Raw genomic sequence first — 23,578 nt, 5'->3', positions numbered from 1 at the left:
AGCGTGTGTGTGGAAAAAGCTGCCAACGAATTGAACTGCTGATGAGAGTTTTTGTGCGAATATATAAGGAAACCTGAAAATTGGCTTCCGGCGTTGTCTCCGAGTGGGCGGTGTGTGCAAATGAGCACGGGCGGATTAAAAAAAGAAAGAAGAAGAACCCCGCGGTGCTACATCATCACGACGGTATAAAATAAAAACAGCACGAAAAGATCTCGTTTCCAAAAAAATAATCGTGATTCGCCCAGCGCCGATTTTCACGTGAAAATAACAGTAGCTTCACTGTAAAACTGATGATTAAAAAAAAGGTTAGACTCCCGGAACTTTTCTTTGGCTAAATAACGTTTTCGTATGACCTTCAGCTTTTTCCTCGTGGCAAAGTCAAAATTCGACGGGATAATGTTCTTCCGGAGACAATAATTAGCAGAGAATACCTCCACGAAGATGAAACAAAAACACCAACAACAACTATCTGAGAATGAAGAAAAATGTGCTCTCGGTTCAACGAAGCGCATCTATTTTTTGCGGGAATAATTGATTAGAATAACCAGTTTTTTATTACGTTCGTAATTTAATTTTTTTGTTTTGTAAATTTCTTTTATCAGATTTGAAAAATGTTGATCGTTTCCGTTCAGGAAATGATAAATGCTGGTGTTAGTGCAGCCAGTCAACAAGAAAAATTAGATTTTCCCTTTTTTTTGCTGTATAGAAACGAAATTACACCATCACGCACAAAACAGCCAGTATCACGCCCGGCAACGTCACTCTGCTGACTTTTCTAAAAAGGTGAATGTAAATTTAGTTATTGGGCAACACTATATCCGATACTGTGTCAGAAATCCTAAATAGCGGCACTTTCTATCTGTTATACAGATGTCGTAATGTCCGGAATATGCTGGGCACTCCTGTAAATCGAATATCGGAAATATTCGCATGATTCATTTCTTTTTTTTTTCAACCCGGAAACGGAAACTCATACCTGACCTTCTAAATATTGACTTAAGGAGAGAGGGAATCTCATTTTTGATGGACTGCATGGTCACTCAAGGTAAAAATGAATCGTTTGTATCTTCCAAGAATCGTTTATCGTATTGTAATCAACAATTGCGTATCAAGCCATTTGATTGATAGTTTTCGTCTGCATTGTTTACCTATTTACTTTCACGAGAGCCGCGGTCTGTATTTTCCTTTCAACTATTCTTTGATTGATTGAGCTGTTGCAGGGAGTTTTTTATGCCGGTGTTTTCCTGGAGTGTGTTGGATGTTTTGATTTTATTTGGTTTTTTGTCTGCTTTTGTGATTTGCTTCCATTTGCAATGCAATCCCGCTGTCACTGAATGTATAAATATATCCAATAGGTGGCGTGAATGTTTATCGTGAGAACTAACAAACAAAAACAACACGCAGTCGCATCGTGTTGCTTTTGCACTAAAATATGATAATTGCTGGCGGTTAACTGGTTATGACTTATGTTCAATAAATTTCTCATCGTTTAATGGTTAGTTTATTCTTTTTTGTTGGCTTTAAGATACCTACATTGAGTACATTCCTATGTATTGCACATGCTCAACGAAAAATTAACCTGTTAAACTTAATTTGTTATTTTTTTCGTCGAATTCCGATTTTCTTCCGTTCATTTATATTCATGGCTTAAAGTTTTTGTTTAAATTTTGCTAATCGTGTTTTCCAATGAAAGATGGAATCGTGCTTGCTTTTTAATAAAGAAACCAATTGGATTGTGTGAAAATTAATTTAGTTTTGTAGCAGTAGCCATGTGGTAGCCGAACCAGAGACCAAAATAACGATATTTAAATAAATTTTAATTTTTTTTATAAATGCATTTCTTTGAATTAAGAAAATTGGCAAATGGTGGTTGGTGGCTATAGCAACGAGTCGTAATAATTCGGCTGCCCTGCTGTCTAAAATCAGTTGACACGTGCATGTCAGGGCGATTGAGTGACGACAGCCTTCCTAATATTTTGTCATCTTAAAGCGACAGGTACAATTTTTATTCTGGTATTTAAGTAAATGGGAATTAATCTTGTTAGCTTTGTTATTCTGCCAACACAAACTTATAGATTTTTGTTGTTAGTTTCCAGAGCTCTTGTAAGATCTAACTGCTGATGTGTTTTGAAAATGGAAGTTTTAAATAGCCAGCTTTGTAAAACAATCTTTTGCGTTATTCCTGTCCATTCAAACGAAGCTACATGTAATAAGAACTTGACTCTTGCTTACAAGTGTTGCAAGGACCGTGGCTTAAATGTTGTGTGGATTCCAGAAAATGAATGTTTGGAGTTGAAACCCATCAAAGAACATGTATTTATCTTGTCTGAATTCAGCAGTCTGTTAATTGAATTTCTCCAAAGTTACGAGTGCACAGTTGTTGGTCCACTGTGTCTTCTCGATTCCATATACAATTGCAATCCCATTCTTGTCAAAGCAATCTTGCAGCAAGATTGTCCAGTGTTTTAAAATTTTGATTTATTTTATTTTATCTTGTTTCTTTACAGGCGAGTCCTGAAAAGCACCAGTTCCCGAAGCCAAGTATCTACATCCTATTTACAAGAACCTCTTCACTTTAAGCAGCTTCTCTAAGGAGCCTACGCCTGAGCTTGTATCGATGGCAACGGGGGATTCCCAAGACGACGTGCAGTACGTACGGACTCTCAGTAAGCAGAGCACCGCCAAAAATGTCACAACTGAAGAAAACAACAATTGTTCTGAAGAAAAGGATCTGCAAACGATCTTTGAGAACTTGACTACAGCTGACGAAACAGAAATGGAAGAAGATGTGTCAGTATTGTTGAAATTTCGTCCTGTCGATGCCCTATTTTCCGATCTCACTTTTCAACTCGTTGGTTCCATGGATGCGGATTTGATCTCTTTGACGACATATCTCATTGAAAGTAACGGAGGTCGCGTGGTGTCAAACGGCGCCAAATACAAGGTTACTACACCCGTCGTCCATGCCGAATTGCTCCCAGACGATCCAATTGGGCAAGCTGTTGTGATCAACACATTTTGGATCGAGGACTGCATCGATGAGGATTGTCTAGTGGAAATTGAAATCTATCATCAACCAATCAAATTCCAGAACTGTCAAATATTTGCAGGATGTGTGGTGTCGTTCAGTGGGATTCAAGGTCGACTGAGAGATTTCCTTCAGTACTTGGTCGATCATCTTGGAGGCAAACAACAACAGTTCTTCTCTCGCAAAATGGTCGAAGCTAAAGACGTTTACCCTTCCACACATCTTGTATGCCCCAAAGCTGAAGGAAGGAAATATGAAAAAGCCGTCAAGTGGGGAGTCCCTGTCGTTAACGCTGAATGGATTATTGCATCCGCCACTTCTAGTACTCGACTGAAGGAAACAGATTTCGGGATCTTTCGACCACCTGGTGATCCTGCTGAAACACTCTCAGCTCCTACTTCATTTTCATCAATTACTTTTGATGCCCCCACGCCTGTTCAAGTATTTTGTGCTTAAATTTGTGCTTAATCATTCAGCTTAACTTCATAATTTTTCTTTATCTAGATGGGGCAACCAACGATTCCTGTGATACTCCCTGTCCTGACTGACTCGGCTTCAGAGGGCTTTTTACTGCAGACTTCTCATGGTACAAAATCTTTCGGTATATCCCCCACACCTCGGCCAGCTCTTAGTAATATGCCCACACCCGAGACTCCATACGGACGATTATTAAATGTAATGTCGCCCTACTGTAAAATATTAACAATTGATTTCTTCTTTGTATTTCTTAATTTCTAAATTCCAATTCTTTTTAGCCGGATCCATCACCAAATACTCGAAAACTGTGGAAACATGCAGTGGATAACCGCGTCCGTTTGACGCCCAGAGCCAATGATTCACCGACCACTACGTCACCAATCAAGAGTGAAAGAGAAACTTTGGTTTCCCTCGCCGAGGATTATTTTGCAAATCTAACTGAAAAATTGTTAAACTGCAATTGGGAAGTTACAGATGAGGTGACAAATGCAGAAGCTTTGCCTTTGCCGGATCCGAATCTTCCTCCGTTACACGAGGCGAGGATTTTTATTGGCCAGGAGATCGAAGAAGACAGACGACTCGAGATGGAAGAATTCATCACAACTCTGGGCGGTCAAGTTATTCTCTAGCACTGCCAGGAAGTAACTCATTTCGTATGTCAGGGCGAGTTGACCGCTTCCGAAGATATGCAGAATGCCAAAAAATGGAATCAACTGTTCGTCTTGCCTCAGTGGATCCTAGACTGCGAATATGCTGGAAGTCGTTTGCGTGCTGCAACTTGCTATCAACCGTCCCTAAACTATGAAACAGTTTTATTACCAGATGTTGCGCCCGTCTCTTCCGGTCCCCTGGAAACAACACATGAACTGCAAAGCCTTCCCAACAGTCTAGCTGAAGAAGAAAAACCCTTGCAGGCCGAGCAAGTTCTCCCTCGTCCAACTCAGGAGATTTCCTTGCCAAACGATCCAGTAGCTAGCCAGTTGGAAAATGTTCCTGTACGTTTGGCACCACCACCGTGTTTACCAGATGCAGTTAGCCGGATATCACAAAGGCCAAATGCATCGCAGAGACTAAACGAGTCGAAGAGGCCAAATGCTTCACGGTACAGTGGCCATTCTTTCCGGATCATGTTCTCTGGTATGTCACAAGAAGATCGGGACAGCTGTGTTCAAATAATCGAAGTGCTAGGCGGGATTGCCATCGATGGCAAACATTACGATTCAACATGCACTCACCTTGTAGTAGCAAAACTTGAGTGTAACGACAAGCTGATGACATCTATCGCTGCTGGAAAATGGATTGTTCATCCTGGATGGATCGCAAAGAGCGAGCAAACTTATCACTTTGTCGATGAGCGAATATTCGAGTGGGGCAATCCTACGTCCAATGATTCCATTTCCAAAGAAGAAGCCAGGATTTCCGCCGCTGCTTATTACTGGCGCACTATTCGAAACCGTGGCCTTTCTACCGGCCCTTTTCAAGGCATTAAGGCCGTACTTTACCTCCGCAAGAAGAACGATGCCTTCCAGCAGTTGATTGAAGCCGGCGGAGGAGAAGTGATTGCTCCCGAGTAAGATATCCATTTCACTTTATTAAACCACAAACGAAACAATATGTAATTGCCTTCGATTCATTTTCTCTGTTTTAGATTGGCTTTGGAGAATGGAAAGACCAACCTCTGTGTCCTGGATAGTCGTGAAATTAACAAAATTAAACTTCGTTTATACGTCAGTAAAGGTATCTATTGCGTCCCACCCAATTATCTCAGGGACTTGATCCTCGCCAAAGACAATAAGTGCCAGTGGGCGGAATGTGTTTTGCCAGAATTTCTCCCCTTTTTAGACACCATTCCTTCAACCCACATTTAGTTATTCTATTGTCGTTATCTGTTCCTATAGCTGATTTATCTCGAAATAGTGTCTTAACTTGTTCTTTAGCGTCAGCAAGAATTATTGAACCAGGTTGCGGTTTTTGATTGGGTTACAAAAGACTTTTAACGAATGTTTGTCGAGAGAATTGCATGCTGTTTGTTTTTTTAAGAAAAGAAAGTGATGGGAACAATTATGTAGATTCTCAAAATAATCCTCCGCGAGGGAATCCGAAATTTCTCTTTCATTCTTGATTGGTGACGTAGTGGTCGGTGAGTCATCGGTTCTGGGCGTCAAACGGACGCAAATCCAATGCATGTTTCCACAGTTTTCGAGCCGTTTGTATTTTTTGTTCGGTTGCAGAGTCCCTACTAGCACAGAGATATCCATAGGATATCCTATGGATGTCAGAGCCGATCCAGTTGGATTTCCCAGTTGGACGTCCTATGGATGTTTAAAGGATATACTAATGTCCTCTCCTGTGGACGTCCAACTTGGGATATCCATGGACGTCCGAAAAACGGACGTCTTTGGTATCAGTTAACAATTTGGGAAAAATTAAAAATCTAACTTCATCGGGGATCGAACCCGGGACTCCTGAATGCCATGCCAGTGCTATGCATCCATGCTATACTTGTTCTTGCTAATTTGAAACAAAGGGGATATTCAAGCTTCCCTACTAGCACACAATGTCCACAGGACGTTCTATGGATATCCTGTGAACGAAAACCGTCCGTCTGTTTAGCGTCAGCTACGGATATCCTATGGATGGAATGTTTGGATCAAGAAAACACGGTCCATACTGGGATGTCCTATGGATGTCCATCGGTACCAATCTGGGATTTGAAGTTAATCGTTCGTTTCAGATCCTTATTCTGATATCCATACGATGTCCAATTCTCATCACGAATGTACGTTTGACTTCACATCCGAGATTGGTACCAGATGGACATTCATAGGACATCCCAGTATGACCATCCGTTATCTGGATCAAAATTTACCATCCATAGGATATCCGTAGCTAACGCTAAACGGAAAAACGGAAAATGGACCGTCGGATATCCAATGGACGTCCTATGGACAATGTGTGCTAGTAGGGGTAGTGATGGAGTACGGTAGCTTGTGATTTTCTTTTCATTTTCAAAGAATGGCTTGTGCTATATAGTTGTTAATTCTACGTTGAATATTTATGTGATGTTTATTTCTTTTACGGTGACAAATTACTTTCTGTCAAATTTGCATGAGAAATGAGTTTTACATCCCATAATCCCCTATCGCACTGCCAGGAAAGAAATTTGGGTAATGGATTATTTACCGTAACGGCGTATTGGGAAACGCGCAACCCAAGGAGCTGTGACTTTGTTAGCATTTATTTATGTTTTTGCAGCGTCTGATTATGAGTTGGGCAAAGGATTATTTTACATAATAGTGAAAACCAAATCCATTTTGCCTTCCAGTTCCAGGTTTCTTTTGCACTTTGAATTCTAAATAAAGCAATCTACCCGTTGGCAAATTCCCAATTTATCAGGCATTTCTTTGTTTACGATTCTATCATAATTATCGCAGTTGGTCTTCACTATGGTCAACTAGAAGCATTTATTCATTAAACTGGTGTTACTTTGTTTAGAAATTGGTTCAGAAACAGGCATTGCTTCTATATTACCTCACAATAAATTATTTAAATTACGTTTATTCTCGCCCAAATGTGCCTAATGATTAAGAATCGCGATATGCATCAGTAAACTTGTAAGAATACCGCAAAAAGAAAGATAATGAGTAAATAACTGGAACAAGTTCAACATTTCTCGCCATAATCCTATTCCACCAGTGGACAAGGTCTATGGCACAACGTTGAGAGATTAAACTGAAAGGATTATTAAACTGTCAATTTAAAAAAAATTAAAGATTGCAGTGACAGCAAGAAATACCCAAATGTATCAATTTTACCCATAGATAGATAGGGGCACAGAAAGGAAGAGAGCTCAGGCGAGTACTTGAAATGTATCATCCAGAAACAAAAACCTAAAGACAAAACCAATGAATTGTAGATGCAGAAAAATGTTATTCAGTCTATGTGTTGAAACGACATCTCACCATTATCAAAATTGGAAACGATAGTCAATAATATATAATGACGACTCAAAGTTCTTAGTTTCACTTGAGATTCACCATCTACAAAACATGCATCTGGAAGACAAGATAAGAAAATTTTTAAGATTTCTGTGATATTGAAATTTGTGATTCCATTTCTACTACAGGCATACTACAGTACAGCTGTAGGATTGATGACAGCTTAGAATTCCTGGCTAAGTGGCTTGCTTCAACAATGGGCGTCATTACGTGGCAAATGATGAAAAATGGACTGGTAAATGCATGAGAACATTTAGTTAACATACTTATGGCAATCCGTTTTAAGTCCGTTGGAAAAGAGATTTTTGATAGGCTGATTCGAATATTATTCAAAGAAAGCATTGTTGGCGCCTCCGTTTGCCACCTGACGGTCAGTTAGTGAATTGCTCATCGGTTTAATTGTCGCTAGGTGGACTAAAATGATGTCCACCAGGTTGCGGGATTGTTTTCAGGGTGAGGACAGATTGCGAGCAATAGTCGATTAGTCGCAAGTCGGGAAGTCGCAACTTGTGATTGGTGGGTGCTTCATGCCTTTTGCTTTTGCGGCACGAATTTTCGTCGAAAACCGCTTTACAGCGTCGATGGTCTTATCCTACTTTATCCTCCTTTAAGTTACAACTTACAGCTAAGGTAATAATTTTGACATTAAATTTACATTGAAACAGGATTTCAAATTTAAACATATTGAGGATAATTAAGAAGATCTTGATATTTGAATAGTTAATGAAACATCCACGATGCCACAATGGATTGGAGTGAAACCACTGTCCCAAACATGTCTCAATTTGATAACAAATAAGATGGCTTCGATGTGTGACAAGACATCAAGCACCGCTATAACTAGCAATACAACAAACCAAAGTTATTTTGATCAATTACGTAAGTTGCCAACCATGGTATTGACCATGTTATATGCTTTTGAGTATTAAATAGTAGTTACCAAAATTATTAAAACAAGTTTATCAAATTTTTTTAATTTGATTTAGCTTCAAAGTTTTTGGAAGAAATGATCAGCACTCTCCAAACCAAAGGATGTCTGAAACAATTCCTTTGTTTGTTGGCAGCTCCACAACTTGGGACCTTATATCTGGAAGTTTTGTCAAAGGAAGAATATTCTGTTCATTTCGTCAATTCACTGAGATGTGTAGTAAGATGTCATATTTTTATATTTCTGTAATGAACCAAAAATTTACACTTTTGATTTCAGTACTTAAGAAACCTACATCTCCGGTCATCAGTTCATATTAATGACATCTTCTTGACTTCCATCATTCCTACATTTGCAAAATTACAAGTTCTGGTGATTTCGAATTCTTCAGCTGGGGACAAGAGCTTGAAAGTTATAGGAACTTGTTGCAGATATTTGAGGTAAACTAGTTAGTTTGATGCTAGATTTTCTTACATACAAATTTTGTTTTCTTTTGTAGAGAACTGGAAATTATTGACTGCAAGAAAATTACAGATTTTGGAGTAGGAATGCTGTGTGTTAATAGTGCGCGAAATCTAGGAAGGGAAGGTGATGAATTGGGACTGCATAAATCTCTTCTTAAATTGAGTTCGTCTGGTACTAAAATTACCAACACAGGAATACGGTTGGGCTTGGAAACTTTCCATAGTCTTATAGTCTGGGATATGGTAACTGGAAATTTCTTGGCGGAAATTCACGAAGAAGATTTCTTGAATCCATCCTCGGAGATTTAGAACTTGTATTCCTTGATGCATTTGGGATTCACTTGCAGTTATGACTACATCCCTAAAACTTTTGGATTGGTTTTGTCTCTGTGTCCCTTTGTGATTGAGTTAGAAATCGATATCGAAGAAGGATTCCTGGACGATAGTGAAATGCTAAGTTTGTTATCCCTTGTAAAACTCCGTGAACTGAAATTGGGTGGAGATTTTACTTATTCTAATGTCACGTTTCGTGGTGGTGTGATTCCAATTTTAAAAAAATTTGGAAATTCATCACTGAAGACACTTTCTCTGTCCGGATCGCACTTGTATGTCAATATTCCAGTAATCACACAGCTTTGCCCGAACCTTCAATGCTTTCACCTCTTGGGGATAGAGACATATTCCGACGAAAAATTCAATGGAGAAGGATTTAAGACTGAGTCTCAAATATTGAAGAAACTTGAAAAGCTGAGGATTCATGGGTTCGTTGGCTACAATGGCTCAGAACTGAAACTGTTTCCGCGCCAACATTTAATCTTGCTATTGTCTGCGCCTCAACTTTTGGACATAGCTATCGTTTATTGCTTTACGCTAACAGACGACGTTCTCCAAGAGGCAGCTCGACTTCAAAAGTTCCATTATCTCGAAAATTTTGAACTTATAGAATGCCACAATGTGACTGAGAAAGGAATTGATATCTTCATGAATGCTCAAAACACTCTTAAGAAGATCACGTTACGTAAGTGTCGTCAAATAACGAAGAGCAATATTGAATGTTGGAAAAAGCAAGCTGAAATGAACAATTGGCAAATATTGATCGAGTTCGAACAGTATGATGATGATGCTGATGATCAGTAGTGTTTAGTAGTTGAAGATGTTGTAAAACTAAATATATTTGTAAACTAAACGGAATTTGAAAAAGCCTTTTCGAGTCAAGAACTACACAATTTGAGGAGGTGGCTCCTACGGTACAGTTGAATTGATTTTTTTTTTTGCAGTAGCGTTAACAGCCAGGTTGTCTGGAATTTCTTCATTGCTGTCCAAATTCCGGTAGGTGTTTCAATTTACAGGAAAGCGCCTCTTATTAGCGCCTCCGCTACGGTTCAGCAAATGGATTTGGCCGAAGAAGGTCGGACAAGATTTAAACGTGCTGGTGGGGTTTCCACCCCCCCCCCCCCCCTGTCCCGATTACCCGAAGGTCAGAACGTCTTTTTTTTCTGTCATGTCACGCATGAGACTGCTGGTGACAGACTGACAAGTGAAGTTAGTGAACACGGTCATGAGGTAAGACAGATCGAGTGGAGATCGTGTCATCGTGAGTTGTATGTTACGTTTTAATTGTCGAGTTATCGAGTATTTTTTCATTTCACCATTAGATGGCATCAGTAATTGTTTATCAACCCGATTACGCTGACCCGGGTGTCATGGCTGTGACGGTTGTCGGGATAGAGACAGGAGAGCTGCAGGAGATGCATGGTAGAAATTAGAAAACAGAAATCATGTGGTTATTGCTTTTCAGTCATTAATTATGTGTGTGGCATGCACCACTGAAAGCTGAATGCATATTCGTTAAGAACTTAAGTGGAAGTTACGGTAAATTCAAATGAAAATATTTATTTAAGGGTAAATGCTTTTACATTTTTAAATTACAGTTCCACCACTTCACACGTGGTGTTCACAGAAGGAGTAGAGAAATCAAAGTGTGGGTTTCGTTACACGGGAAAATGAATTAAAAGTTAATCGTCACAGGTTAGCTCCACAATTTGTTCCATGGCGTGTGGATTGCCCGCTATAATTGTTGAACCAGCATGCTGTGTTGTGAGTGAGTGAATGCTGTGTTGAACTCATAGCTGTGTTGTTGTGGATTACTAAAAAAAAATGAAAGGTCAATTATTACATTGGCAAAAATAGTGAAATACTTGATTTAATGTGATGTTAACTGTGTTAAAACGACATCTCACCATTATCAAAATTGGAAACGATAGTCAATTATATGTAATGACAACTCAAAGTTCTTAGTTTCACTTGAGATTCACCATCTACAAAACATGCATCTGGAAGACAAGATAAGAAAATTAGTAAGATTTCTGTGATATTAAAATTTGTGATTCCATTTCTACTACAGGCATACTACAGTACAGCTGTAGGATTGATGTGACTCTATCGTCCGTGGATGCTAAGGGCTGTCACTAGGTGGCTAAATATTTCAGTGTGTTTAGGGATTGAACTATTCAGCCTGTGTTGGTAGAGGGATGTACGGACTGAGACGAAGGTTGAGAAACCAATTGTCGTTGTTTTACTTCCGAAACGCTGACCGACAAGGTTACTCCAGTCATGACTGCCGGGTAATTTCATTTCTGAAATTGTTCTTCATAAAAAAAGGTAATTCCTACTCTAATTCTTAATGTTTTCTACGGTCAGTTTACGGAAACATGGCCTTAAATTTATACTAGCCAGTTCAATGTGGCCATGCTTGTTGTACACTTGTTTAAAATGTCGTCTCTTGCTGAGTGTTGCACGCTTCGTCATGTCAAGTACTTTAGAACAGTACAAGTAATAATGTAGAGTAACTTAATGGTCCTATAACTTTGTTTCCTCATATAAATTCTGTGATGAGGTTTCCGAAAGAAAATTGAGCTGTTTTATTACCTTTATTACCAATTATCAAACATTAGTAAACTAAAGTTACACGTCATTTGCAAATATTTTCTGTGATTTGTTATGTGAATTTTTCCAATTGAGAGATGCCCTTGAATTGAGCTTGCAAAGACATTTACTTTCATTACTAATTATTTGAAAACTGTCTATAACTAATCTGATCTATTTTGTGACAGGTTGGTGGAGATTGTTCTCAATGTGGAATGCCAAATCAACAAGATGAGATAAGATGCCAAGCCTCCAATGAGGCCTCTACCATGTTGCGAGATGAAAATGTGCACACTAGGCAAGCTGAAATGGTAACATCTACTTGTAATAAGACAACTTCAGTGGGTTAGCATCTTGTTAAATTTTAGTCCATTTGTGTTCTTTGTTTAGAATTTACTCGAGTTGGGCCTAAAATTCATGATTTAGAAGCAATTGAACAATTACTAACTGTTTCAAATAAGCATTTGTGAAAAGATTTTGATCACCTTGGGAAGAGTTACAATTTGGTTTATTTGAGAAAATTATAAACAGAACTAAAATTATCTATTTTATAATTTTGAAAATGTTATTGGTTCATTAATGTACTTTTGGCTTTTGCTTTACAGGTTTCATTGGTTAGAGAAAGTTTGATGTTTGGTGTGGCAGTCATTTTCTGATTTAGAGGTGCACTGAAATGGATCTTCTACAGACTTGCAGTTCAACATCATACTTCAATTTACCATGTTGTTGTCCATGCAGAGTTGAGCTGTTGTGCAGAATAATAGGTGTTGCCTGATTGCTTTCTGGCAATTTGTTGTTGTATTCTTCTGCTACCTGTATCCATGTTGAGGTAATGTTGGATGAAAAGTTTTATTCAATTAATAACTAATTTTCTATTCTCGTTTCAGTTCAATCGAACGGCGCCGTTCCGGACTTGATCCATTGGTGAAGCTAAGAAGAGGTTGCTGAACTTCAAGAGATTGATAAATAATTTAGTCTTAGAAATTTTCAAATTCATATCTGTTCTCTCTTTCCCCAAGTAAACAAAATTTCCTCTTAGGTAGTTGTGTGGATGGGTAATTGCAATAAGATTTTATATTTTCTGTGAGAAAGCATAGTTACAACCATAAAAATCTTATGTAATGATGATCAACTTACATCCACCATAACAAACCTGACATAATCAATAATACCACCTTGTTATAAAATAATAATTATTGAAATCATAACTACTGACTACTGCTTTTTTTTAAATCATGAAACCATTATATTATTCACAATATTTTCATCAATCTAAACATTATCCAGCCAAATTTTTATTAAATTTTAAAATGAACCCATCATTTATTTTTACGAACCCATCATTTATTTTTACTAAGTCTTTTTCGCAAAAAATTGGCGATGTTCATTGTTCCCATGTTTTTTTTGTTTATAAAATTAAAAACCATTTTTTATTATTTTACATATTTATTTATTTTAACACAACCACATATATTTTTTATGGCCCCCAGGGAGGGGGGGGCCTGTGACTTTCCCAACCGCGATAATAACATGTGCCGTTATTATTTTGTTGGTGCGGAAAGCCGGAATTTAATCTAGCAGTTGTCGACTGTATCAAAACTGACATAGAATCAGTTTGCCACAATCGTATACTGCCCAAGTAAAAACACAAAAGACGACAGATGAAACCAATTCAAGTCAGAAACTCATCGGCAGAGCAAAACCACAAATAAAAGGGGATAAAAATATTTCAAATCAGCACCACGGATACCACTTGCAAAGCAAAAAACACAAATGAAGGCAGTTAAAATTTGAAGTCTGCAATTTGGAAAAATTCTGGCTCAGCTGCTTCGGAATAACTCCAGCACAGCTACTTCTGGATAACACTGACACCACATCCTGCATACAACGGTTGAACTTTTCTTCATCACACCTTTCACCATCTGGCTGCAGCGTGCAGCGTGGTTGTTAGACCTATTGAAGAAAATAAAAAAATTACCATCAGGAAACACAAGTTAACTGGACTCTTTATGACAAAAGATAAGGAGTAAGACCAAACAGAATAGCTTTGATTTCTGCAATTTTTACGAAAGAAGTAATAGTTGGAAAGGTATTCAAATTTCTACAGAAGCAAAGCCAATTGATCTCTAGTGTCATATTAACCAAATAGTTGTAGGAAATCTGAAGAAAATAATTACTTTTGATGTTGCATGGGATGAGACGTACGACTGGGTACAGGCAGCGAGTCACACGAGGCACGACAATTCGGCAATTGTACAGGCATTTTCAATTCCGATGGCAAAGTGGTAAGATCAATCACCTGAAAATTGACACATCGAAATTTTACATTCCATTAACCTAATTAATTGACAAGAAATACCTTTTCATTTTGGGAAACGTCACGACCGGCATCTCACTTCTGCTACGTCAAGGAACAAAATGGCCGAATTTGGGCCTTGAAGACACTCGCGCCACCTGGTGGACATCAATTGGATTGCTTGCTTGCTGACAGCACGCAGCAGCTAAACTTGAATTCTTGATTCTTCACGCCTTTCACTAACTGGCACGAAATGAATCAAGTGAGGATGAATAACAGATTACTCAAACAGCTTTCCCTATGAGACAACACACAAATTATTAACTTGGCTATTTCCGATCATTTTCCGTAACTGTTTCAACATAAAAATCTATAATAGTAACAAAAAGTATGGGGGGGTATAAGACTACAAATACAACTTACAATTTTCTGAAGAAAAGAATCATTTTCCTGCCTGTGGCCGTAAGGCAGCAGCAATGTGTTGTCTGTGTTTGAGTTAGGGTTCCAACTAACTTTGGCAAAGGAAATAGTTCAATTAATATTCACATTCATGCAATAAGGTAAAGTTAGTTGTTACCTACTAGTTGAATAGAACATTCAGAAAAACACAAATCTGGTCATGTGCCCTGTGTCTTTTCACAGGACAAGTCCCAAGTTGCTGCAATTAACCTGAAGATTACCCATGGTCTGTATTATGTCAAATAATAAATAGCATGAAATAAAAGTAACAAATTTCTCAAGGAAGAATAATACTTGTCTGTCAATGCATTATTTGTAGAAAACATGAAAAAACAACATGTGTTGTCCACGCTGGGGTTAGTGATCTACCAACATTATTAGAAACTCCAGATTACCAATAGAATATGAACTAAAAATGTAAAGAGGTATTCAAAGATTTGTGACTAAGCTATTATAGGTTTTTACCTGCATCAACAGGATAAAGCATTCAGCAGAGCGGCGATTTTAATCAAAGAATTGATGGTAGGCTACCTGTAGTTTCAGTTGCCTTTCGCGTTCCTTCCTACACGCATGCTACACGTAATAATAGAAATATGTAAGGTGATCCAACACACATACGGAATAAATCACATTACAAACAAGTTGCACAGAAATAAACTTGAATTTACTGATGAATTCATCGGTAACTTTCATGGAAAAATTAAGGAAAACTTTTGACAACCACCCAACAATCCGCCATCACATGATAAACAAGAACACCTATGTCATCTATTGGACACCTTTGACACTTCAAGTCCCAAAAACGCGCCTTGTGAGACACAACGTAAAATTTTTGAATTCTAGTGATATTGAAGATCTTAAAAAACATTATTGCTTTGAATTAAAACTATTACATATATGGGATATCAAAAATGTTTTCACCGCACTGGCTATCGGGCTGCAGTTCTGTATCTGCCATGTAACTTAAAGCAATTCAGTTCTTTAGCTACTTGTATAACTTGAACGGTGCACTTTTATTTGCCTAAACCTAGCTTGAAATCTTGAGAATAGTACAGAGAATAAAGCTCACTTGCTAGTTTTATGCAAATTTTCCGGAAGTATACCGGAAGTAAGCGATAGCGCATTAACCATTGAGCTGCCGACAAAATAAACCAAATATTCGTGATCTCCGTGAAATTTGGGGTCGACTACGTGTAATTTTAACGAAATCCAAAATTTGGTCAAAATCGCGATTTTTCCTGAACTCAGGAAAATTCTCAAAACCGGAAGTACGCGTACGTAGAAAAAAAACATGAACTTTACCAAAAATTGGACGAGGATCACGAATATGTGGTTCTTTTGTGCGTCAGATGAGTATTTACTAAACTACTGACAGAAATGAGAAAACCGGAAGTAGAAAAAAAAACACAAAATATTAAAAATCTAACAAGTGAGCTTTGTTGCTTTAACAGAAACTGACAGCTATCACTTAAAATTTCTTTGTAGTAGCAGCGAGAAATTTCTTCAGAGATGTGCAAAGTACATGTAACTAAACTGATGACTGACAGGTAAAAAATGATCAAAGGCTATGCCGTCTAGCGTCAGAGATAAGAAACGTTTAATTGAAAGTACCATGAAAAAGAAAACAATGTCTGCTCTAGCCCGTTGATGACACAATTGAAAGAAGGAACTAACAAACAAAGGTAAAAAATAAATTTCATACTCACGTAATATTCTTATTCTCCCCTCCAAATGTCACCAAGAAGCCACCACGCAGCCGCAACATCACACAACACAACTGACGAAATCCTCGAAGTGATATGACGCGCCAGTCCAACTTCTACAATGAGGAGTAGGCAGTGATATTCGTTCATGTACTTTATCACGTCTATGGCATCTGTAAGTGATTCCAGACGTTTCAGAAACCCGGGAAACAGCGCTTGGACAGTGGATTACTGAAAGGAAAAACACCCAGTTGGTAAGGGTAACACTTAACCTGCCAGTTATTAAGAATGTGTTTGTATTCATTGTGGCTTCCGCTTACTACAAGGCAATATCAAATGTTGAGTCAATCATATATGATGACAATGAAAATGAAAAATCCTTTCCACACTACCATGTCTCACCACAACAGCATGACAGCAGACAATTTTAATGCTGAAGCAATTGTAAAGTAAGGTTACTGAATTTTAACTTTTTTTGTTCTATTTGCCAATGCGGCTTGCCTGTGATGTATCTATTCCTGTCTGAAGCTATATCTGTCTGTTTCCCTGTAGGTTTCGATGGACATTTGATGTTCAACCTGTAAATGGAGATTCTGCCCAATGAGGAAAAGGTGATAGAAATGCTTATAGCTGCTTCTGTCTCCTTGGTGTCACAGTTCAAGATATGGTTTAACTATTTATGTGTAGTTATTTTTGTCTGTAATTTTTTGTTATATGGTTGAGGCAACGTGATCCTTCATTTTTTTTTAGTGAACCAATCAAGGACTGTTAGATCAAAAATCTTTCTGAGCAACCGGCGTATGGAAGTATATAGTAGTTTGGTTCAATTAATTTAAATTTTTAAATATTTATTTGTGGTAATAACAAGCATACATAAATAATTCAGAATAAAATTAACAAAATTCTGAATAAATTATACATACATATTTGTAAATAAATTAAAATAAATTATGTTAATTACATTTACTATTATTTTCCCTGGTTATTTTTTTCAAATGCTTTAAATTTTTATTTTACCGATTGATGCTGATGATTTGGTCAACAACCCTTGCTTGACTTTACCCTTGCAAAGTCCAGCCTATCTAGACAGGGGGAGACACTGTCTTGATTGACTGTGCCCAGGGAAATACCCTGGACATGGAAGAAGAGAGAAGAGTGCGAGGCCAGTTTTACTAGGGAGCGATTAGTCATACTAGGCTTCAGGGTTAGACACATGACCCTCCAAAAGTTTTCATCGGATCATGCGCCTTCCAAGTCCCCGTTCGACCAGAGCCCTCCTCATCCTCCTGGTTATCACAGCGGGTGAGTGACCACCGGCGGGCATTGGTTAGTGGTTAGTTAGGGAAACGGGGCCACAGAAAAGAAGAGAGCCCAGATTATGCACTTGTCTAGATCTACATCATTAACTTCTTCAACTGGGTCCAATCATCAAGGTACTTCACAGAGGCATAACACAGTACAAGAAACAAAGGCATTGACAATCAACACATTCCAGGATAACACCAGGACTACAGAAGGCATCCAACAGCTTGAACTGGAAATAGGTACAAAACTACTGCATATTGAGCACCATCGTAAAGTTGAAATATCACCTTGCCATGGGTCCTAAGAGGAAAATAGCAAAATGTTAATATAGAAAAACAATTTTTTATGTAAAAGATATCAATAATATCAATTAAATTACCATTCCAAGAACATCTTTCAGTTTGGTTACCCTTCCACACTTCATAACATCAGCTCTATAGACTGCATGCAGCAGCTCAACTTGACTTGACCACACCTTTAACCAGCCAGCTACAAAAAAGCCATGAAAGACAACCCTACTAACACGGCCCATCCTCTTTATGTAAGATGTAGATAAATATGGGATGGATAGATCCAGGTCGCAATTGGGGGGCGGTAGTATAGCGTAGGTATAAATTTATTCGGATCTAGGATGGGATCAAATAAAGAATATTCACCGTAGATCCACCAGCGTATATTCATTAACATACTGATTGTACGTCAAAGTTATATACCCGGGGGTATGATTTTGTTGTGATACCATTTGGTACATACACAGAATGTGCATCACAGTATAACCATATTAGGTACACAGTGGACGAAAAAGCTAAAAAATATCTCAATTTCCGTTGATCCCAAACATTTGTTCCTAAAATGTATGAACAGTTGGTCAAGTGGTTAGAGAGGCGAGCTACGGAATTGAAGGTCAGTAGTTCGAATCTCGGGGGTAACTTTTATCTTTTATTTTCTAACAGAAATCATATCCAAAGATGGATGTTATTTAAGTATACTGTGTATACACAAACCGGTATATTCAAGGGACATACAAATGGTACGTGCGGGGAAGGGGAAATAAGGATAAACATGAAGCATTCCATGGATATGCTGTTTGTATCTCCCTTATCCTTGGGAGTACGCTTCAGTCATATCCATGGTACATCGCTGTGTTAGTAGGGAAGAGACAGCAATCAAATTCAGATTTTGCATGTTCTCAAACTCTTCAGTAGTTAAGCAAAGGGATCACCTCCCTAAACATAAACTAATAAAATATATTGCATTATTGCAGAAAAATTGATAAACAAATTACTTATACTGCTGTGACGTGTTTCTACATGGGATGAGAAGTACAGGTAACAACAGACAACTGTTCAACAGCAGTTTAGCCTAGAATGAGAATTGTCATCACAATCACACCACCACAACACAGTTCAGCACAGGAATCGACACGTCAGACGGCCAATATGTTGAAAAATTTGCACTGATATCGAGGGGGAGTGGGCAGGGTTGCATGAATATAAACAGATGGATTAAACAAATTATTAAAACAAAAACATTTTCGGTTAATCAATTGGAAATAACGAACTGGAAAAAGGCAAAAAGCCCTCCGCATTTTTTTAATGGGTATTAATAGCGCAGATGCGTGTGGTGTTAAAATTCGATGGTAAAAGTAAGTGCTACAAAGGATACTTCCAGTACTAACCTGACTATAATGTTTTGTTTTTAATTTCAGTTTAGGAAATCTGAACATGAATGCGAACAATTTCGCAACTTTGCTGATGATTACAGGTAAGTGGCTTGGTATTACGAGGGAAGACGTGTAGTGGAAGAAATGAGAACAGACCGAGCATGGGCCAAACATCTGTTTTTCTGATGTAATTCTAAAAATGTAAATTTTAATAAGAGAAACAAGCACTTAATTTAACATTATGACATACCAAACAGATCGGCAAGGATGAGTTCCTGTAATTGGGGCGGAAGAGACGATGGCTGCCAAACTATCGGTTTTCGCTCAAGGACCACCAGAGAATTCCCCGATTCCAAGTCATCTATGAAAACAAATTCGGGGATGAAGTCAAGTGCAAAATCTTCTGCAATACACTACCTGCCGAACGTGATCACAGATAAAACTTTCGACTTCTTCAGCGGACACGTGAGCGTATAGAGACTAATCAAAGTCGGCCAGTTTTTTTTTTTTTTTGGGGGGGGGGGGGGGGGGGGATAGTTCTAGTTGTTCTAGTTGGTCGATCTGCAAAGACTCTTCTGACGTAGGCCCAGAACAAAGTTTCATTTTTCAGCAGGCTTTTGAGTCCAGATGTGTTTTCAAAATTGCCACTTGCCTGATGTCCGCTTGCGTAGTTTGCCTTCTTCGAATCCAGCAGTTTGTGAAGACTCGTGTCACGTAAAAGCGATGCCATTAAATAAAATACCTGGATCTCTTCTTCTTCACCAGCCAGGGGATGAAGGCAACTTTATCAACGCCAAACTACATCGTCGACATTTTCTTCCACCATCGTTGCATCGTAGTTCGTAGAGCGAGATCTATAAGTTGCGGTAGGCACCATGGAATGAGAACTCCAAGTATTGACCCATTGAATTTCCGTGATTCAGCTCTTTTTCAAATGTTTTGAGTTTTCTGCATTCAAACCCTTTTCAAACTTGAAACTAAGTGCAAGTGTAGCTTGAAGTTATAAGTGTCAAGTTCTGTGTCCATTTGATCTTGTGACAACTTTTCTTCAACTATTTCCACTGCATGAGAATGACATCTTCCTTTTCTGGTTTTACAGAATTGTGTGGAGGAGTGGAGTCAACACACCCTTTCCATGAGCTGCACTTTACGAAAGCTTGATTTGACTTTCAATAAAGATGAACTTATTCCCTAACACTGTCAAGTTAAAACTTCGACTGCAAACAGAAATGTTTCATAAAATCAGGGGAAAATTTTCATCATCAAAAATATTTTTGTTACTCAGTTTGGATGATGTTTCGATCAATTTTCTTGAATCATGGTGCTGATTGCAAATTTTTTCAATACCATTATTCCGATTTCTTTTTACACCTGTAGCCCAGGCTGCCCAGCCCACAAGCTCTTCCTCCACATGATATGACCAACACAAAATTTCAATAAGCATTGAGGACAATTTGAATGTGAAGGCTGGTTTAACTTACCTAGTTTCATAACAACTTTTGGAATTTAACGTGTCCATGTTTGAACCAGATACAAACTTTCCTACTACATAGAACCTTTAAATAATTGTTATTTTGAAAATGATTAATTGCCTTCTATTGTTCAACGCAGCGTGGATCACTCAGACACTCACACTCACACTCACTCTTACCAATTGAGAAACAATACGAACGAACGAACGAACGAACGAACAGATCAGACCAGACCACGCCACAGACGAAATGACAAATGATGCGAACAATCCGAACATGCGATCCATAAAGACCATAAGACGTTGCCAAACAAAAATACTTCAGATATGTGATGAAATATTGTGATGATCAGAATTCAGATTCCAGATATGTGTCTTTCAAAATTTCGAAAAAAAAAAAATAAAAAAAAAGACTAACACAGCTCAGCGAAAAAAGTAGGCGCAGTAGTGTATATTGCCTCAATGTCAATGTTCCCTCTGGTTAATCAAACAACGAACAGAAACGCCGATGAATTTTGAATAGCCTTACCCTTGGTCAACGTGGATTGTTTACCAATTAAATTGGCCGTAATTAAAAAAGGAAATTGGTCCAATTTCCACTATTAATAACGGCGTTGATATTTATAATAATAAGCTAAAAATAAACTACAATACCAACTACCTAGATTGTTACCGAATATCTACTGTAATAAAACTAAACCACCAACTAAAACACTAATTAAAACTAAAACTAAACTAAAATTATGAATAAACTAAAAAACTAGACCAGCAGCAAAACTAAATTTATACTTTCTTAAATTTATACTTTCTAAATTTATACTTCTATGACTAACCAAAAAAAGAGTGATGCGAATGGATAATAGGATTATGATACGGGAGTGAGAATACTGTTTCTAGACCATAATTATATACCGTAATTGTGAAGGTAAGGTTATATTGGAGAGGGAATAAACAACAAATCCATACTTACACAAACACATTTAACACGATAATACACTCACACAACCTTAGGTAGGAAAAAATTATACCGTACCATTTAAAGATCTTCGAAGTCCTTTGCGGCGGTGGGGACGATCTTGTAGTGGCGGCGGCGATCCTCCTTGGTCCTGGGTGCCATCTAGAGTACATAAAAAAAAGTATGGTTAGACACTTAGAATTAAAAAATATACCTGAGATCCATTGGCGAAGGTCCTAGCGTGCGACGATCTTGAAGCGGCTCCGGTGGGGTGGCGGCGGCGGCGGCGGCGATCCTCTCCAGTCTAAAGAAAATCCAAAAACATAAATAAAAGAAGTTGAAGGCATTTAAAATCAAATGAAATGTACCTTCGACCCGTGGGCCAGGGTCCTATCTTGAAGCGACGATCTTGTAGTGGCGGCGGCGATCCTCCTTGGTCCTGGGTCCCATCTAGAGTACATAAAAAAAAGTATGGTTAGACACTTAGAATTAAAAAATATACCTGAGATCCATTGGCGAAGGTCCTAGCGTGCGACGATCTTGAAGCGGCTCCGGTGGGGTGGCGGCGGCGGCGGCGGCGATCCTCTCCAGTCTAAAGAAAATCCAAAAACATAAATAAAAGAAGTTGAAGGCATTTAAAATCAAATGAAATGTACCTTCGACCCGTGGGCCAGGGTCCTATCTTGAAGCGACGATCTTGTAGTGGCGGCGGCGATCCTCCTTGGTCCTGGGTCCCATCTAGAGTACATAAAAAAAGTATGGTTAGACACTTAGAATTAAAAAATATACCTGAGATCCATTGGCGAAGGTCCTAGCGTGCGACGATCTTGAAGCGGCTCCGGTGGCGGCGGCGGCGGCGGCGGCGATCCTCTCCAGTCTAAAGAAAATCCAAAAACATAAATAAAAGAAGTTGAAGGCATTTAAAATCAAATGAAATGTACCTTCGACCCGTGGGCCAGGGTCCTATCTTGAAGCGACGATCTTGTAGTGGCGGCGGCGATCCTCCTTGGTCCTGGGTCCCATCTAGAGTACATAAAAAAAGTATGGTTAGACACTTAGAATTAAAAAATATACCTGAGATCCATTGGCGAAGGTCCTAGCGTGCGACGATCTTGAAGCGGCTCCGGTGGCGGCGGCGGCGGCGGCGGCGATCCTCTCCAGTCTAAAGAAAATCCAAAAACATAAATAAAAGAAGTTGAAGGCATTTAAAATCAAATGAAATGTACCTTCGACCCGTGGGCCAGGGTCCTATCTTGTAGTGGCGGCGGCGATCCTCCTTGGTCCATGATCCTAATTAGATCAACGACAAATGATGGATAAAACTTTATAGTTTTTTTAAACCACAATCAATTAAGCAAAAATAGAAAATATACAGCTAAAACATTCAATTTAGATTCACAATTTCCTGAAAGAAAAAGGGTTATTAGTTGACACGTTAGGGTTGGGGATTGCTAAAGACGAATTTTCTACACCACAGAGGCACCACAGTAAATTGGCAACTAACTCTATCGTGAACTTAAACCTAAACTTAGCTTAACCTACAATAGCCTTAGCTTAGCTAAACGGCTTAACCTACAATATCTTAACTTATGCTTAACTTTAACCTTATCTAGATTGGCTTACTCTAATTAAGTAGCTGGACAACAAAGTGTGGACAACAAATAAGGTGAATCAATCTACGAACACTACAAGACTATTCCAGTGCAATTGTGCTGACATAGTGATCAGATAGTAAAACGAAATCTACGAAAAAAAAACACTACAGAGAAACCAGCAACGAACGACAAATTGTGTAGGCAGTGCATAATTCCAAATTAATCCAAGTGCAAAGGCGAAGAGATGCAACACTACGGCAACAAACTAGAGACAAGTGCACACCGTGCGAATACGTGGACTACTGAGCATT

At 38.5% G+C, this 23,578-nt stretch overlaps 3 protein-coding genes and 5 long non-coding RNA genes across 31 annotated transcripts; 4 read left to right on the top strand and 4 right to left on the bottom strand.

The window, feature by feature from the left end:
• Positions 1 to 1,890: 1,890 nt before the first annotated feature.
• Positions 1,891 to 5,643, top strand: LOC124312988 (DNA topoisomerase 2-binding protein 1-like). 3 transcript variants are annotated; one of them, XM_046777623.1, is made up of 5 exons: positions 1,891 to 1,996; positions 2,508 to 3,469; positions 3,533 to 3,617; positions 4,514 to 5,075; positions 5,154 to 5,643. In XM_046777623.1, exons 2-5 carry the CDS (start codon positions 2,618 to 2,620, stop codon positions 5,371 to 5,373), a joined length of 1,719 nt encoding a protein of 572 aa, XP_046633579.1. In that variant the 5' UTR covers positions 1,891 to 1,996; positions 2,508 to 2,617; the 3' UTR covers positions 5,374 to 5,643. The 3 variants fall into 3 exon arrangements, with proteins under 3 accessions (XP_046633579.1, XP_046633580.1, XP_046633581.1); XM_046777624.1 differs by lacking the exons at positions 4,514 to 5,075; positions 5,154 to 5,643 and adding an exon at positions 3,784 to 4,495 and having other exon boundaries at positions 3,533 to 3,703; XM_046777625.1 differs by lacking the exons at positions 4,514 to 5,075; positions 5,154 to 5,643 and adding an exon at positions 3,784 to 3,967 and having other exon boundaries at positions 3,533 to 3,614.
• Positions 5,644 to 7,242: 1,599 nt separating this feature from the next.
• LOC124313491 lies at positions 7,243 to 11,355 on the bottom strand. 5 transcript variants are annotated; one of them, XR_006910709.1, is made up of 4 exons: positions 11,298 to 11,355; positions 11,136 to 11,228; positions 7,321 to 7,395; positions 7,243 to 7,254 (listed from the first exon to the last, which is right to left on the bottom strand). XR_006910709.1 is itself a non-coding variant. In XM_046778449.1 (4 exons), exons 1-4 carry the CDS (start codon positions 7,843 to 7,845, stop codon positions 7,250 to 7,252), a joined length of 381 nt encoding a protein of 126 aa, XP_046634405.1. In that variant the 5' UTR covers positions 7,846 to 7,916; the 3' UTR covers positions 7,243 to 7,249. The 5 variants fall into 5 exon arrangements, 1 of the variants encoding a protein (XP_046634405.1); XR_006910710.1 differs by having other exon boundaries at positions 11,306 to 11,355; XR_006910711.1 differs by lacking the exons at positions 11,136 to 11,228; positions 11,298 to 11,355 and adding exons at positions 7,468 to 7,560; positions 7,630 to 7,901.
• Positions 7,987 to 10,086, top strand: LOC124313322. Of its 2 annotated transcripts, none has more exons than XM_046778192.1 (5): positions 7,987 to 8,133; positions 8,224 to 8,382; positions 8,490 to 8,650; positions 8,711 to 8,871; positions 8,931 to 10,086. In XM_046778192.1, exons 2-5 carry the CDS (start codon positions 8,241 to 8,243, stop codon positions 9,202 to 9,204), a joined length of 738 nt encoding a protein of 245 aa, XP_046634148.1. In that variant the 5' UTR covers positions 7,987 to 8,133; positions 8,224 to 8,240; the 3' UTR covers positions 9,205 to 10,086. The 2 variants fall into 2 exon arrangements, with proteins under 2 accessions (XP_046634148.1, XP_046634149.1); XM_046778193.1 differs by having other exon boundaries at positions 7,993 to 8,133; positions 8,206 to 8,382.
• A 95-nt stretch (positions 11,356 to 11,450) lies between the features above and the next one.
• LOC124313550 lies at positions 11,451 to 13,028 on the top strand. Its single transcript, XR_006910757.1, has 4 exons — positions 11,451 to 11,556; positions 12,009 to 12,131; positions 12,426 to 12,649; positions 12,708 to 13,028. It is a non-coding gene; the product is annotated as an uncharacterized LOC124313550 (long non-coding RNA).
• Positions 13,029 to 13,277: 249 nt separating this feature from the next.
• On the bottom strand, positions 13,278 to 16,362 carry LOC124313549. 12 transcript variants are annotated; one of them, XR_006910750.1, is made up of 8 exons: positions 16,282 to 16,362; positions 15,041 to 15,148; positions 14,870 to 14,984; positions 14,694 to 14,803; positions 14,540 to 14,628; positions 14,180 to 14,414; positions 13,998 to 14,119; positions 13,278 to 13,773 (listed from the first exon to the last, which is right to left on the bottom strand). It is a non-coding gene; the product is annotated as an uncharacterized LOC124313549 (long non-coding RNA). The 12 variants fall into 12 exon arrangements; XR_006910754.1 differs by having other exon boundaries at positions 14,870 to 14,940; XR_006910748.1 differs by lacking the exon at positions 16,282 to 16,362 and adding an exon at positions 15,211 to 15,699.
• LOC124313594 lies at positions 16,154 to 17,240 on the top strand. Of its 2 annotated transcripts, none has more exons than XR_006910850.1 (4): positions 16,154 to 16,257; positions 16,321 to 16,532; positions 16,605 to 16,727; positions 16,831 to 17,240. It is a non-coding gene; the product is annotated as an uncharacterized LOC124313594 (long non-coding RNA). The 2 variants fall into 2 exon arrangements; XR_006910851.1 differs by having other exon boundaries at positions 16,166 to 16,257; positions 16,318 to 16,532.
• A 289-nt stretch (positions 17,241 to 17,529) lies between these two features.
• On the bottom strand, positions 17,530 to 21,360 carry LOC124313571. 5 transcript variants are annotated; one of them, XR_006910807.1, is made up of 8 exons: positions 20,728 to 21,359; positions 20,528 to 20,651; positions 19,661 to 20,463; positions 19,497 to 19,607; positions 19,262 to 19,439; positions 18,869 to 18,945; positions 17,963 to 18,072; positions 17,530 to 17,883 (listed from the first exon to the last, which is right to left on the bottom strand). It is a non-coding gene; the product is annotated as an uncharacterized LOC124313571 (long non-coding RNA). The 5 variants fall into 5 exon arrangements; XR_006910804.1 differs by having other exon boundaries at positions 19,664 to 20,463; XR_006910803.1 differs by having other exon boundaries at positions 19,497 to 20,463; positions 20,728 to 21,360.
• Positions 21,361 to 21,597: 237 nt separating this feature from the next.
• On the bottom strand, positions 21,598 to 22,937 carry LOC124313572. Its single transcript, XR_006910808.1, has 5 exons — positions 22,899 to 22,937; positions 22,614 to 22,834; positions 22,329 to 22,549; positions 22,041 to 22,264; positions 21,598 to 21,976 (listed from the first exon to the last, which is right to left on the bottom strand). It is a non-coding gene; the product is annotated as an uncharacterized LOC124313572 (long non-coding RNA).
• Between the last annotated feature and the right edge of the window lie 641 nt (positions 22,938 to 23,578).

This window comes from Daphnia pulicaria, chromosome 9 (assembly GCF_021234035.1).
Source record: "Daphnia pulicaria isolate SC F1-1A chromosome 9, SC_F0-13Bv2, whole genome shotgun sequence".
Classification (NCBI taxonomy): domain Eukaryota; kingdom Metazoa; phylum Arthropoda; class Branchiopoda; order Diplostraca; family Daphniidae; genus Daphnia; species Daphnia pulicaria.
Note: the sequence above shows the minus strand (reverse complement) of the source record. Positions and strands in the feature narration are given on the sequence as shown.

Bases quoted from the DNA above. Each gene is read 5' to 3' on its own strand.
- LOC124313491 (XM_046778449.1), bottom strand. From the start codon at position 7,845: ATGCTTTCTTTGAATAATATTCGAATCAGCCTATCAAAAATCTCTTTT. The intron at 7,561-7,637 runs GTATGCCTGTAG...CTTGTCTTCCAG, and splicing joins AATCCTACAGCTGTACTGTA to ATGCATGTTTTGTAGATGGT. The intron at 7,396-7,467 runs GTGAGATGTCGT...TTTTGTCTTTAG, and splicing joins CGTTTCCAATTTTGATAATG to GTTTTTGTTTCTGGATGATA.
- LOC124313322 (XM_046778192.1), top strand. From the start codon at position 8,241: ATGCCACAATGGATTGGAGTGAAACCACTGTCCCAAACATGTCTCAAT. The intron at 8,383-8,489 runs GTAAGTTGCCAA...AATTTGATTTAG, and splicing joins AAGTTATTTTGATCAATTAC to CTTCAAAGTTTTTGGAAGAA. The intron at 8,872-8,930 runs GTAAACTAGTTA...TTTCTTTTGTAG, and splicing joins ACTTGTTGCAGATATTTGAG to AGAACTGGAAATTATTGACT.
- LOC124312988 (XM_046777623.1), top strand. From the start codon at position 2,618: ATGGCAACGGGGGATTCCCAAGACGACGTGCAGTACGTACGGACTCTC. The intron at 3,470-3,532 runs GTATTTTGTGCT...TTCTTTATCTAG, and splicing joins ATGCCCCCACGCCTGTTCAA to ATGGGGCAACCAACGATTCC. The intron at 5,076-5,153 runs GTAAGATATCCA...TCTCTGTTTTAG, and splicing joins GGAGAAGTGATTGCTCCCGA to ATTGGCTTTGGAGAATGGAA.